General features: G+C 37.9%; 1 protein-coding gene across 1 annotated transcript; it reads left to right on the top strand.

The window, feature by feature from the left end:
* Nucleotides 1-990: 990 nt before the first annotated feature.
* LOC309718984 (SH2 domain-containing protein 6) lies at nt 991-12,521 on the top strand. The gene is made up of 19 exons (XM_082554689.1): nt 991-1,157; nt 4,553-4,578; nt 4,690-4,715; nt 4,802-4,839; nt 5,182-5,272; nt 5,362-5,429; nt 5,528-5,543; nt 5,667-5,738; nt 6,976-7,004; nt 7,688-7,727; nt 7,836-7,911; nt 8,112-8,142; nt 8,328-8,364; nt 8,452-8,554; nt 9,576-9,613; nt 9,857-9,900; nt 10,612-10,680; nt 11,018-11,176; nt 11,284-12,521. The coding sequence occupies exons 1-19, from the start codon at nt 1,155-1,157 to the stop codon at nt 11,398-11,400; spliced, it is 1,083 nt and encodes a 360-aa protein (XP_082410815.1). The 5' UTR covers nt 991-1,154; the 3' UTR covers nt 11,401-12,521.
* Nucleotides 12,522-13,518: the final 997 nt, after the last annotated feature.

The raw sequence follows: 13,518 nt of genomic DNA, 5'->3' as shown, positions 1-13,518 counted from the left end.
TGCTGTCAAATGGAAGCTTCACATCATGCATGTGCAACCGACAAATCTGCAGCAACTGTGTGTTTCATTCTCATAAACATGGACCAAAATCTCTAAGGAACATTTCCAGCACCTTGTTGAATCTATGACACAAGAATTGAATCATTTCAGAAGGCAAAAGAGGGTCTTAGTAGTAGCAAAGTGCACCTAATAAAGAGTTGAGATAATTTATGTCTCTAACATTGCCTGTTTCTAAATCACATCCTCTTTAAAATGATTTACAAGGCTTTTTTTTAAACCCTACCAATCAATTATTTATCAGTCAGAAAGGTTCATAGTCAAAATTCAAACATATATTGGAAGATGGAAATTCAAGTATTCCTAATGAAATAATGATCTTTGACAATAATAAAATTATAAAGTGATGGAAAAAGTAACAAAACTGGTTGAAAGATCCATTTAAACTGTCAAAACTGGGAACAATTTTATTATGTTAGAGCAGCAAATGTAATGTTTTACTCTTACAAGGTATAGGTTACTTTTACCAATGTAAAGGCATTTGTATTTTAATAGTCCAGTGTATTACTACACACCAAATGTGAGTGATGATTCATCAAAACATACCGAAGCATTATTTAAACCTTCACTTTCCTAGTTTAAAAAAACACAACAGTTTTCTTTTATAATAGTGCTAGAAGAAATGGCATCACTAAAGTTATGATGCCAGCATTTTGTCTCCTGGAGGTTCAATAAAGTAAATAAAAGTATCTTCAACATCACATGCTAAACGAGGTCCTATCATTTAGTTAGGAGTAATAGCTTCATTAAATACATATATACTGTGTTAATATTTTATTTTTACAGCATACAAAGAGAATGTCCTTTGCTGCCTGCAACAAATCAGCAATTTCAGTTGGTTATATGACTGTTAGGTAGGGAAATTTGGAGCCATGTTCAAGCTGTGCAGGAGGTCAGTTAAAGGCAGACATTTGAGCAGCAGGTGAGGCTGTCTCTCTTACTGTTACAGGTAGGAAATGCAAATGAGTCCAGCTAGAGCTGATTCACACGGTCTCTGGCTCACACGCTTTTAATCTATAAAGCATTTGCATCCAAGGACCGAAACAAAGACATATCCTCATGACTTGAGCTGTGAGACGGGTCCCCAAGTCGTGAAAATGGTAAAGTACTGTTTAATTAAGTTTGTTATATTTTGGTTTATGGTCTGATAACTTTGGGTGGAGTGAGAAGGAAGCGAGCAGGTGTTGTCGAGGCCCACTGTAAAACTTCCATGTAGTTATTTTTAGCTCACCTTTATTTCTTCTTTGGAGTTCGGACTGTGGGAAAGATACGACGGCAGAGATCATTTTAAAGATGTGATTGTATGAGAGTTTAAAGGGTAAACAATGAAAATATCCCAGAAAACTAGCGTTTAGAGACAAGTTGAAGGTAAACTTTTACCTGCAGGCATCTGTAACGACCAAATAAATGTCCTCTGGCAAATCAAACAAGTTTGTGTGTTGCTTGATGGTTTCCTGAAGTTATTAGATTTTGTTGGATCAAACACTGAATCACAGTTTGGGTTTGGTGCTATTTTTAATTTGCGCTTCAGTTTCACTTCCTGGTTTGAGAGAAATTAAACGACTGTTGTTGTGATCTTTTTGTACAGTTTAGTGGAGACGTTCCCAACTCTCTCTGAGGTTCTTGTAGAGACACCGACTGACGTTCGAACTGAAATCTTTGCACGTTTAACTCTTTTATGTCTAAACATAAAATCTGCTCATACTGTATAAATGACATAGAGCTACAGAAGTACTTTGGCAACACAAAAAGTCTCTTTGCACATGTGATTCAACAGGGTTCAAGTTCCTCTTGCTTTTAGCAAACAGTTCTTGCAGGTACATTCTCCTGTACATTAACAAACATTAAACACAAAGGCGAGCTCCAGCTTTTGATGTTTGACTGCAATATAACTAGTACAGAAAAGGCAGAACATAATCTTTCCACCTTAAACAAATGTTAAATTTCATGGCAGCTGTTTGTGCAGATAGTTTCTGAGATGAAAAGTATTTTTTAATTCCTATCAAATATAATTGCTCGTGATAACAGATGAATAGTGTATTATTTGAATAATGCGTGTCTAGTCCTTGTTTGCATCAGATTTCGCTCCACAGCTGCGTGACTTTTTCCTCTTTCCTCCTGTTTACTCCCACAGACTCTGACACCACTTTTTTCAAATGCTCCGCTTTTTATAAAATTTCTCATCTACAGGTAGCGTTTTAACACAGCTCTTATTTTAAGACAAACTTTAGCATTGTCACTGTAACCTAACTCAGCCTTAACATGTAGACATGCTTGGGATTAGAGAGAATGTCGTGAATAGCTGACTAGTGATTTACTTCTCCTTTTTTATTACCTTTCCCCTGCTCCTCATTTATCAGGACTGAAACACCTGGTTCCTGACGTGTTGTGTGTACAGACCGAAAGTGATCTCTCCCTGCCTGTTTATCATCATTTACATTACATCAGCACTTCCTCTACAGCTGCCTCATGCACTGGGACGAACTCAACTTCCTGATATTACTTTTGTAGTGAATTCCACCGTCTTCTGTAACCTCAGTTGTAAACAGCTACACATAAACTTGAATTTCACAAATATTGTTAGTACACTTTTGTTTCAAAGCTTATTTTGATTAAGATGTAGCAGCAATCAAAAGCCAGACAGATCATTCATGAGGATACAGTTGGGAAAAGTTGACATACCCTCATCATGGACATGAATGTCATGGCAGTTTTGGCTTTTTAAAAACTGCTCCTTTTTTCAGGTGGGAATGATTGTATAACATACACAGTTAAAAAAAGAAGAATTGGATGCAAAAAGTCCAATTTATTCTAATGCACACAGGGTCAAAAGTATAAAAATATTGATAGACCCTGCTGGTATTTGGTTAAATGTTCCAAATCAAGCTGGACGCCAACCAGACACTTTTGTTAACCATCACCAAGCATAGTCTGTCTGGAAGGCTGACCACTCCTCACGGCAGAATTGGTAGAGTCTATCTACACTAGCTGGCTTCCTGGCACAGACCTGGCTTTTAAGTGTTGCTCACAAATTTTCAGATGGGTTGCCATCAGAAGGTCAATGTTAGCCCGCTTTATCAAGTCCAAAACCAGTTTTGTTGTGTTTTGAGGATCATTGCCCTGCTGGAACATCCAACTTAACCAAGTTTTAACTGTCTGCTGTTTGATTTGGAGTGAAGTTGAAGAATTCATTCTCTATTATTCCAACAAATTGTGTGACAGGTGGTACAGTGTCCTTAGTTTTGAAAGCCTCACCTTTATGTCCTTCCTAATATTGTGGCCAAATTGCTAAATCTTTGTCTAATGTGACCAAAAAAAACTTATTTTGCTTGTCCATGTAAATGTCAGTTGAATTTGAAGTTGTTGATTTTGCAGCAGGTTTGTTTTTCTTTTTTTGTCAGCACCCTCTCTGTTCACGGCAATTTGAAACTCACTTCAAACCCAAATCATCACACTTGCAGCAGTTAGTTGTTTGAGCTGATGTGCTGTGTTTGGTTTCCCAAATGTGGCACTGTGCATCATAGGATGCGATACAGGATAGTACTGTTATAAACTTTGGCATTTATCATGAAAACTGACACCTGCTGAGTCACAGATGTAGCTCCTGGGATTTGGCCATTTCTCTGAGCTTTGCACAGTCAGACCTTGGAGTGAATTTGCTGGGACATCCATGTCTGGGAAGATTGTCACATTGTGTTAACACAATCGTGAAAACTGTAAAGAAACAAGTTGCCAAAACTTCTGCTTTTACAGAGCTGCTCATACTTGCCCTGTGAAAACTTTCTTTTTTATGGGACTTTATGTTTAGGGTGGTGGAAACAGTGAATACAGCAGGTGTTCTGTAATCATGGGCTTTATGGACAATAAAGGAGGCACGTTTCAGGAGAGAAGAAAAAACAGCTTTAGATTATCAAGCAAATTATGTCATATAATAATTATCTAATGTCTACAGAAAAAACAGTGTATGCTTGGCCAGTGAAAGCGCTTATAGGTAATTACAAAAAGACAATTTTATGTCTTTTATTTAATGTTGGGAAGTTTTAAAAGATAGATATTCTTATATGATTGTTTACAGAACTGTGTCCTATCCTACTGTATTTTCATATATTATATTGGCAGATAAAAGATTAATATATCTCTGAGAGTAAATTACACCACAAAAACATACCCTACAAACATTTTGAAGTATTTACATCCTGTGTAAAATGATACAGTGATACCTCAGGTGCTATTTTGTACTGTGTTTTTGTCTCCTTTTCTGCACCAAATAAAGCTCCATTGTTATGTGACCTTATCCAAAGAGGGAAACTGATTCAGACAGACAGATGAAGCTGATAAGTAACTGAAAGTAAATCATTAGGCATGCAGTTTAAGAATAATGGGCTGTGTCACATAGAGACAGCTAAATATCTGTGTTTCTGTCGCTCTGCATCTACTCGTCTCATGAAATCTGGGTATTTGTTCACTAATTTCTGTGGTTTCTGGTGTTTTTCAGAGTTTCTTTGGAAGACTGAAGAACCTGTGAGTATCATGACCAAGACAGAAACCTCATTCATTCTCATTCTTTCCTGCTAAATGCTTATTGTATTAAAGTATTCTCTGTCCATGTCTTTTCTCCCTTCTTCCTTTCAGACCTCCAGCTCCTCCTAGGAGGACGGGTGGGATTTGTTTTCACTTTATTAAAGCTGCTTTGATGCCTTTTGTACATCTCTTATGTTCATTCATATATGTTTGTGTCCTACAGATAACAATGCAGCATTTGGGTGGCCGGAGGATGAATTTGTAAGTAGGAAGAGAACAAGTTCTTAAATTTTTGTACTTTTTCATTCAAGTTTTGGGCATTTTTAGGGGCAGGATTTAAGTACTGAATAGGCCAAAAACAATACGTATTGTGAAGGGAGCTGACGAACAATCAAGCAGACATCTCGGTCTTAATATTAACAATACGCAGCAATGCTTTATCATGATAAAGCTAAATAGCTTTACAATATTAGAGCAGGGTACACACTGAACAGAACAGCAGTCTATCTCATGGCAGCCATACTGCTAAAATATTAAAGTTTTATAGTTTGTTTGGAAATAATTGTTAATATTGTTAAGATTACCAACCTTTTCTCACGGCAGGATGATGACAACGACATGTATGAAGCTCCTCCCTGTGAGCGACCGGCTGTCAAAGTGCCACCGAGAGCAGTGGAGGAGAACGTTTATCTGGGTAACATCTGAGTCTGGCAAACTTCAGCACAGATACCGCAGACAGTGAAACACGGTCTTTTCCCCTGAAATTCTTTCTGCTTTTTGCAGAGAGGACTTCCAAACCCGGTGTAACACCGAGGCAGGTTGCACCTCCACCCAGACCAAGCAAATCCTCGGTAATAAAAGCTCAGGGTCTATTTCTTTGTGCCTGTCAACATAGATGTTTTACCATGTTGTAACTGTTTTTTTCATTCGGAAACCTTCGCAACGGCAGGATGCCATCAGCAAACGTAAGTAACTCAGCTCTGTTTGATGATTTTTAAAATCTCATCAGTCCTTTTTTCCCCCCTACATTTTTACGCTTTCATTTGTGTACTTTAATGAATCACATAAATACATTTATCTCTCTCCAGCACCTGAGGTCATTAGAAGTGATAAGCCAGGGAGGAAGAAGATGCCGCTTCAGACAGTCCCTGTAGAGGAAGGTAATCAGCACCAACACAAAATATTATTTTAAAGGAAGAGCGCACCAGAGTGTAACTGAGTGAAAACTGACTGTGAGGAAGATTCTTTAAGGGGTGATATGGGTGCTTCTACTACTACTTCTTATAATAATAATAATAATAATATTAATGAAGACTATACTATGTTTATGAGTTTATTAGCCATGTGGTATTTCCAAAAGCTGCTTGATAAACTCAGGTTGCCAAACACTTGTAGCCTCTGCTTGATGTTTCCAGCAGCAACATAATTTGGAGCTGTGAGCAAAACAAAGAGGAGAGTGCCACCTGCTGTAGTGCCACTGAGCTGCATATTAAACATTACAAAATAAGATGCAAGAACCCAAAAACTGCAGGCCTCAGAACAATCTTCTGCATTTCAAAATGATGAATATCTCAGTTTTTTTCCTTTCAATCTACACTCAAATACATTCACTCAAATATAAAGATATTTCTCAGTATTATATAAATCATATTACATACAGTGTTTTCTTTCAATAATTTTGGGTTGGGAAAATGCTTTTAAGCAGAATGGGTTTTTCCATTTCTCACCCCAGTTTGTATTGATGCATCTCTTATGGAAACGAAGAGCTTCAGCTGACACTGATTGCTGTGTAAAATGGGAAAACGACCAGGATGTTGATGCTAATATTTAGTGAAGTAGAAAAAAAAATCTGAAAATGTAAACAGGCCTATTTTTCATTTGAATATTGCGTATTTTAAGTATGTTACATAGGTAAATAGATTTGTGGTAGTCACTTTCATTGCTGGTGCTGTGTCGTAAACAGACGACTAACTTAAGCTCCTACCTGGCGTCCACATAAGTGGACATCACATTTTGGCTTATTTAGACCAAAATACTCACTTTTGCTCTGCAAGGGCCTGATATGCACTTACAAGGACATTATACTGCTACTGTTCTATCAAAATTTTAAATAAGAATCCTCAGATGTGGCTCTTATTTTTCTTAAAAACAAAAATAAGGTAAAAAAAAAAAATCTGATAATTCTTTGTTTTTACATTCATCGGGCCCCAATATGCCCAAATATCAAAGAGAAATTAAAAATGCATGCCGTGGAAGAGTTCGGGTCTTAGGATTAAGGATTATTCTAATTACTTACTGAATAGGTGCTTCATTCTGTGTGCACATGCTGGTAAGCATCACCACTGTATATTTGTGATATGGCAACATAGATCACTAGTCTTTTTTTCTGCATTTCAGATGTGTACCTGGATCCAACTGAAGAACCGGTGACTTAAACATTATTATGTTTTCTTTTTCTTTTATGTGTAATAATATACACACAAAAGAGTGTCAGTTTGAGTGTGTGTGTGGGAGGTGCAAGGAGTCACCCACGACATGTCTGCACTCAGAGGGGGCTGTTGTTTCTTAAGGGCCTTTTATAAGCAGTCGGTTGTCTTTTGCTACACCAACAACTACATAAATGTACCAATACCCATGCATCTTCTTCTGGATGGATGGGTATTCTGGGGCTGGAGCCTATCCCAGCTACCATAGGGGAAGAGGCGGGGTACACCCTGAACAGGTCGCCAGTGTGTCACAGGACACGGCCATTCGCACGCACATTCACACCCATAGGCAATTTAGAATCACCAAATAACCTAAACCCACTAACTGCATGTTTCTCTGTAGTAGCCAGAAAGAATGCACACAAACATGGGGAGAACATGCAAAGTCCACACAGAAAGGTCCCGGTCAGATGGTGGGGTCAAACTCCGGACTGTCTTAGTGTGAAGCAACAGAGCTAACCATGCCTAGATAAACATTTACATGAACATTAAATCTTAGATAAGTCACTAATACCAAAAGCCAATAATACCTGCACAGCTGCATGAATGTAATTTGATGTTTTCTTCTGTATGGAGAAGGTTAATGCCCCTTTGCATATCATATTTGTTGGTTTGCGTTACAGGACGATGATGATGATGACCTTTATTTAGAACCAGAAGCAGGTAAGTTCAAACACACTACATAGGCAGTAGTTCTGAGGCATTGATTACAAGTTTATATGAAAGTGTTTGAAAACCGGAAGTTACTTTTACTTTCCCCCCTCTCTCCAGCTTGCTCTCCTCCCCCGCGTGGGCCCATGAAGATGCCTCTGTCTCCCAGGACACCGGCACCTCCTCAAATACCCTTGTAAGTTCATCTCACTCTGTTTCAAAGCAGCTTTCATCCTATTTGCAGGCAAGCTATGATACAATATGTCTTTATAGCTGTGCATTCTAGACAATCATGTGCATTTTTTTATGCAAATATGGTATTTATAATAGGGAAATTATGTGTTAAAGTCCTGGTAGTAAATATGCAATAAACATTAGCCCTCTCACTGTCTGCAGGAAGAAGCCTTCAATCCCCAGAGATAAGTCTGTGAGTGTGTCTATTAATCTCTGTGCTTCATCTTTAATTTTCTTATGCTAAGCTGGGTCCTGATTTAAAGTAAGCTGTCAGGATACAAGATGAGTTTTAAATTCTTACCCCATATTCCCATTTCCAGTGTCTGAAATTAAACTTACAGGTATGACACAGCAGTAACATTTATTCCCTTTTTCCAGAATTTTGTTTTGCCTCCATTAGAGGACAGAAAAAGAGGTCAGAACCACATCTTCCTTGCTAATTAAATAGATCCAGACAGCTCACAGTCAAAAGATATAAGGAGTACATACATTGCTTCTATAGGTCCTTCGGCAGAAGAGAAACGTCCCACTTTTGCAAAGCCCCCTCCACCAATTCCTGGTGCTAAGCCGCATCTGCCAGCAATCCTGAAGGAACCTAAAGCCAGGTAAGAGCTGACAAATACAAAGAATTTGTGCATCTATATATACTGTGTATATATTGTACAACTTGCGACTAAAACATTCTGGGAACACCTTAATTGGGTGGTTTTTTCCTTCAAAGTCAGCTTCACATGCATGTCTGGTGATTTTGTTTTACTTCTTTTATGTCTGCTTTGGTTCTTAAGATAGGTAGAGCTGTTCATGTGTCACTAGCATTACAGCATAGCATGCATATGGCTTATTTAGTGAGTCACAAATACACAAACGTTTTATGGTTTTACTACTGTTTACTTTCAGTTGCAACTGGGAACTCAAATTTCAAAGTTATTCAGGAACACCATAATTGTATGATGATGAAATTTACTTCACTGAGACCCTAATGGACTCGCAGAAAGTATTATTCTTTTCTTACAGTTGTTCTGTATGAGGAAATCGCTGCTTGCTTCTGCTGTTACATTGTGAATTTGTAGGGATTCACTCACTTTTAGTGCTAGCCTCAAGTGGCCATTAAAGGAACTGCAATTTTTGACATTTCTTTAGTGTTGTGCCAAAAAGTAATTTCAGATGTGTTTTTTAAGTGTAATGTCATTGCTTATGTTAGTGTAGACTGTAGTATATGAAGGGATTATATATAACGTAAAGAAATGACACATTTTACAGGTATTGTTATGACACTGGGTTATTGTACCTACATTACAATCAAACCACTCCCTTCTACACAAAAACACATCTTTATAGAACTTCTAGAACTTCTTTATAGACTTCTAACCTGTGATAGGCTCAGAATGGCTTTATCTCGTTAATGATAGATATACTTGATGTGTATTTCACAGATTGTAAGCCAACAAATAATTTACACCTTAAATACAGGCAATGCCTTTTTTTGGGTGGATTATCACTTTCTGGCACAGCACCTGACCCTGACACCTTATCACTAGAGCTGACCCCCATCCACAAGACCTGCAAGTGTGTGCATGTCAGAATTAAAGTTAGTGTCTAATGTTAGCCTTCTTTTCTATTTTTCAGCCCTCCAAATCCCCCAATACCAGACACTAAGCCTGTGGGTAAGCTCAGTTTTCTTTTTTAAGTCTCTATTAAATCCAAAGGGATGACTGATGATCATTTTGAGTATATTTATATTTGCACTTTGATGTAATCGAAACACAGTTTTCATCATACTTAAAAAAAAGAAAAAACAAAACAAAACAAACAAACAAAAAACAACCAACAAAACATTTGACTGTTGCCAAATACAGATTTCCCATGAACTTGTGCTTGACAAACAACTTATCTTTATGTGTTTTAAGCCTCCTATGGTGGTATGAGGGTAACCAGACATAACAGCCTGGAGGTAAGAGGTGAACTGTAACTTAGCTAAAAGTACTTATACAATGATGTGAAAATCAAAAATCCTGAATTCAAAAGGACCCCCCCCCCCCCCCCCAAAAAAAACCCCAAAAACAAAACAAAACAATTTCTCTTATTAAGGAAAAGAAAACCTCTCTATATGTGTATATCATTCTTAGTGTAGTGGTTTACACATTCACTTATCGAAGGAGACACAATCCCAAATATCTACGCATAGCAAATTTCAATAGATATATGAGACATGTTTTATAGGTGCGCAGGTAGAGAAGTGTTATATAAGAACCAAACATTTAACCAAGTTTGAGATGTTTGAGATGCATGAGAAACATTTTTAGACAGAAAATCTTAATTTGAGAAATGACTGGTAAACTTCACATTCATGTAGTAGAATATTTACTACGAAATGTAATGATTTAGTAAATAGTATAGTTCAAATTCGTCCTCATGTAGAGAAGGTTAGTAAATGCACTTATACTTCACATTGTTCTGTCTCCCTATGCTCGCTTTCTTTTTGTGTCTTTCCCCTCACCTCCCAGCTGATTGGCTGCCCCTCCTTGAATACTTTCAGTTTTTTACCTTACAGTATTGAAGTGACTTCATGAGACTGTTGTTGTGATTATACTACATAAACAATCCTGCATTAAAGTGGGTTTGATTCTCTTATTGATATATCTGCTGTATGTTTATGTTTCAGGATAGAGAATGGTTTGCTGGTGACTGCAACAGAAAGACAGCAGAGGATCTCTTACAGAGAATCAACAAGGTAAACCTGGTAGTTTTAAAGTGATATAAAAAAAAATAATGATGGTATGTCTCGCTGACACTCAAACATAAAACTCAAACGAAAGCTAAACCTAAGTCAGACAGCTTCAGGGCTCCATGGCAGTGATTTATTTTCCATTTCCTCCACTTACTCTCCCTGATGCATGTGGAGTTTTTTTACATTCCCCCTATTCATTCCACGATTCATCCATTTATCAGTTTTAGTTGTAGCCTGCTTGACTATGCTTTCATATCTGTCAAGGTTTCCTAAGATGTTCTTTTACATCTAGTTTTATTTATTAGATTTTCCTCTTCTCCTCCCTTTCTCCTTATTGCAGGACGGTGCCTTTCTCATCCGATACAGCTCTGCCCAGAGCACTCACCAACCCTACACCCTTGCCGTGCTTTACCAGCAGAAGGTGTACAATGTTCCCATTCGCTTCCTGGTGGAAACTAAAGCCTATGCCCTTGGAAAGGAAGGAAAAAAGAACGAAGAGGTGAAAAGACAAAGCAGGATATAAAAATTCAGGAGTTACTGAAGCCTATGAAGAATTCCGGGCATAATTTAATCACACTTCTCTCTTTATCTTCTGCTTTCTCTTAGACTTTCAACAGCCTGGATGAAATGATTTCTTACCACAAGAATAACCAACTGCTGCTGATTGACAGCAGGAGCCAGGCCAAGCACACAGCACATTTAACCCACCCTGTATGCACTTAAAACTACACTGAAACAACCTGTTCAGACGAATCATGAGGATAATGGCACAATCACTTACTGCAGGGCTACTGGGTGTCAATCCCAGAAATGTAGTTTCATCTTTATGGAATCTATAACACATAGTACTTTTTTTCATTTTAAATAAGGGAAAGGAGACAGGGTAACTTTCAGTGCACCGAGTGGTCGAAAAATCCTCAGTGACACACTGCCTCAAGATAGCATGAAGTTCAGAGCTCGTCAACTTTGGTGCCTGTTTGCACCATATTGTCATAGTAATGAATAGGTAACTGTTGATGGTAGGCTCTAGCTGTGAGGATGTTTAGCCTTACTGTCATCACTTTTAAAAATACAAAAGCTAAAGTTCTGCTGTTATGAAGCATTAAAATGTCTCAAGAGCTTCACAGAATGCAGCTAATATCTATCTATCTATCTATCTATCTATCTATCTATCTATCTATCTATCTATCTATCTATCTATCTATCTATCTATCTATCTATCTATCTGTATACACTACAAGTTTGAATTTAATTGTGTCTTTCCATTTGGTTATTTTAATGACTTTGACCTATTATATTATGTGTACTCTCCCAGTTTGCATACGTGAGACAGCTGCTCTCTACTTTTAAAGCTAAAATAAACTTTCTTTTTTAATAAAGGTTTTATTTAGGGCTGGATCAGGTGATCCTGAACCATGTCTTAGTTATGCTGCAATAGACTTGGCCTGCTGTGTGTGTGTGTGTGTGTGTGTGTGTGTGTGTGTGTGTGTGTGTGTGTGTGTGTGTGTGTGTGTGTGTGTGTGTGTGTGTGTGTGTGTGTGTGTGTGTGTTTGTGGAGGTGAGGGTCTTTTCATGTTGCACTGAGACTTTCTTCTTCACTTGCAGCTTTTCTTTTTCAATGTGCTTATACACCACTATTGCATTTAACCATTATCAATGATTAAACTCTGTCTCCAACTGTGTGCAGAACCTCCCTGAGTCTGGTTTTGGACTGGAGGTTCTTCCTGCTTTTACAGTGTTTTTCCTTCCTACACTCACCAGGTGCTTGCTCACACATCTTTGTCTAATTTGTGTTTCTTTCTAATATTGTAGATGAAAGAATAAAATATGGTGGTGAGACCTCATATGATGTGTTATGTATTGTTTGGAGATGGTGGGACTGATAAAAACACAGAAGGCCAAGCTGGACGTGGCAGACCCTTGGAGAAGGGTGTGAACAGAATGGATAAGACTAGGTATGAATACATCAGCGTGACAGTAGTTTGGAGATAAGGTTAGAGAGACTAGACTGAGATGGTTTGGATGTGTGCAGAGGAGGTATAGTGGATATGTTGGATAAAGGATGCGGAATATGGAGCACCAGGGAGGAAGAAAAGAGGCAGATGATTCGCTGGGGCGACCCCTAAAGAGAGCAGCCAAAAGAAGAAGACAAAGAAGAAGAATTAGTATGTGATTTATCAACAAAAGTGTCAATTTGCATTATACAGGGAGTACAGAAATATTAGGCAAGTTGTATTTTTGAGGAATAATTTTATTATTGAACAACAACAATGTTCTCAATGAACCCAAAAAACTCATTAATATCAAAGCTGAATGTTTTTGGAAGTAGTTTTTAGTTTGTTTTTAGTTTTAGCTATTTTAGGGGGATATCTGTGTGTGCAGGTGACTATTACGGTGCATAATTATTAGGCAACTTAACAAAAAACAAATATATACCCATTTCAATTTATTTTTATCATGTGAAACCAATATAACATCGCCACATTCACAAATATACATTTCTGACATTCAAAATCAAAACAAAAACAAATCAGTGACCAATATAGCCACCTTTCTTTGCAAGGACACTCAAAAGCCTGCCATCCATGGATTCTGTCAGTGTTTTGATCTGTTCACCATCAACATTGCGTGCAGCAGCAACCACAGCCTCCCAGACACTGTTCAGAGAGGTGTACTGTTTTCCCTCCTTGTAAATCTCACATTTGATGATGGACCACAGGTTCTCAATGGGGTTCAGATCAGGTGAACAAGGTGGCTATGTCATTAGTTTTTCTTCTTTTATACCCTTTCTTGCCAGCCACGCTGTGGAGTACTTGGACGCGTGTGATGGAGCATTGTCCT

Source organism: Aulonocara stuartgranti, assembly GCF_965226115.1.
Source record: "Aulonocara stuartgranti genome assembly, chromosome: 12".
NCBI classification, from domain to species: domain Eukaryota; kingdom Metazoa; phylum Chordata; class Actinopteri; order Cichliformes; family Cichlidae; genus Aulonocara; species Aulonocara stuartgranti.
Note: the sequence above shows the minus strand (reverse complement) of the source record. Positions and strands in the feature narration are given on the sequence as shown.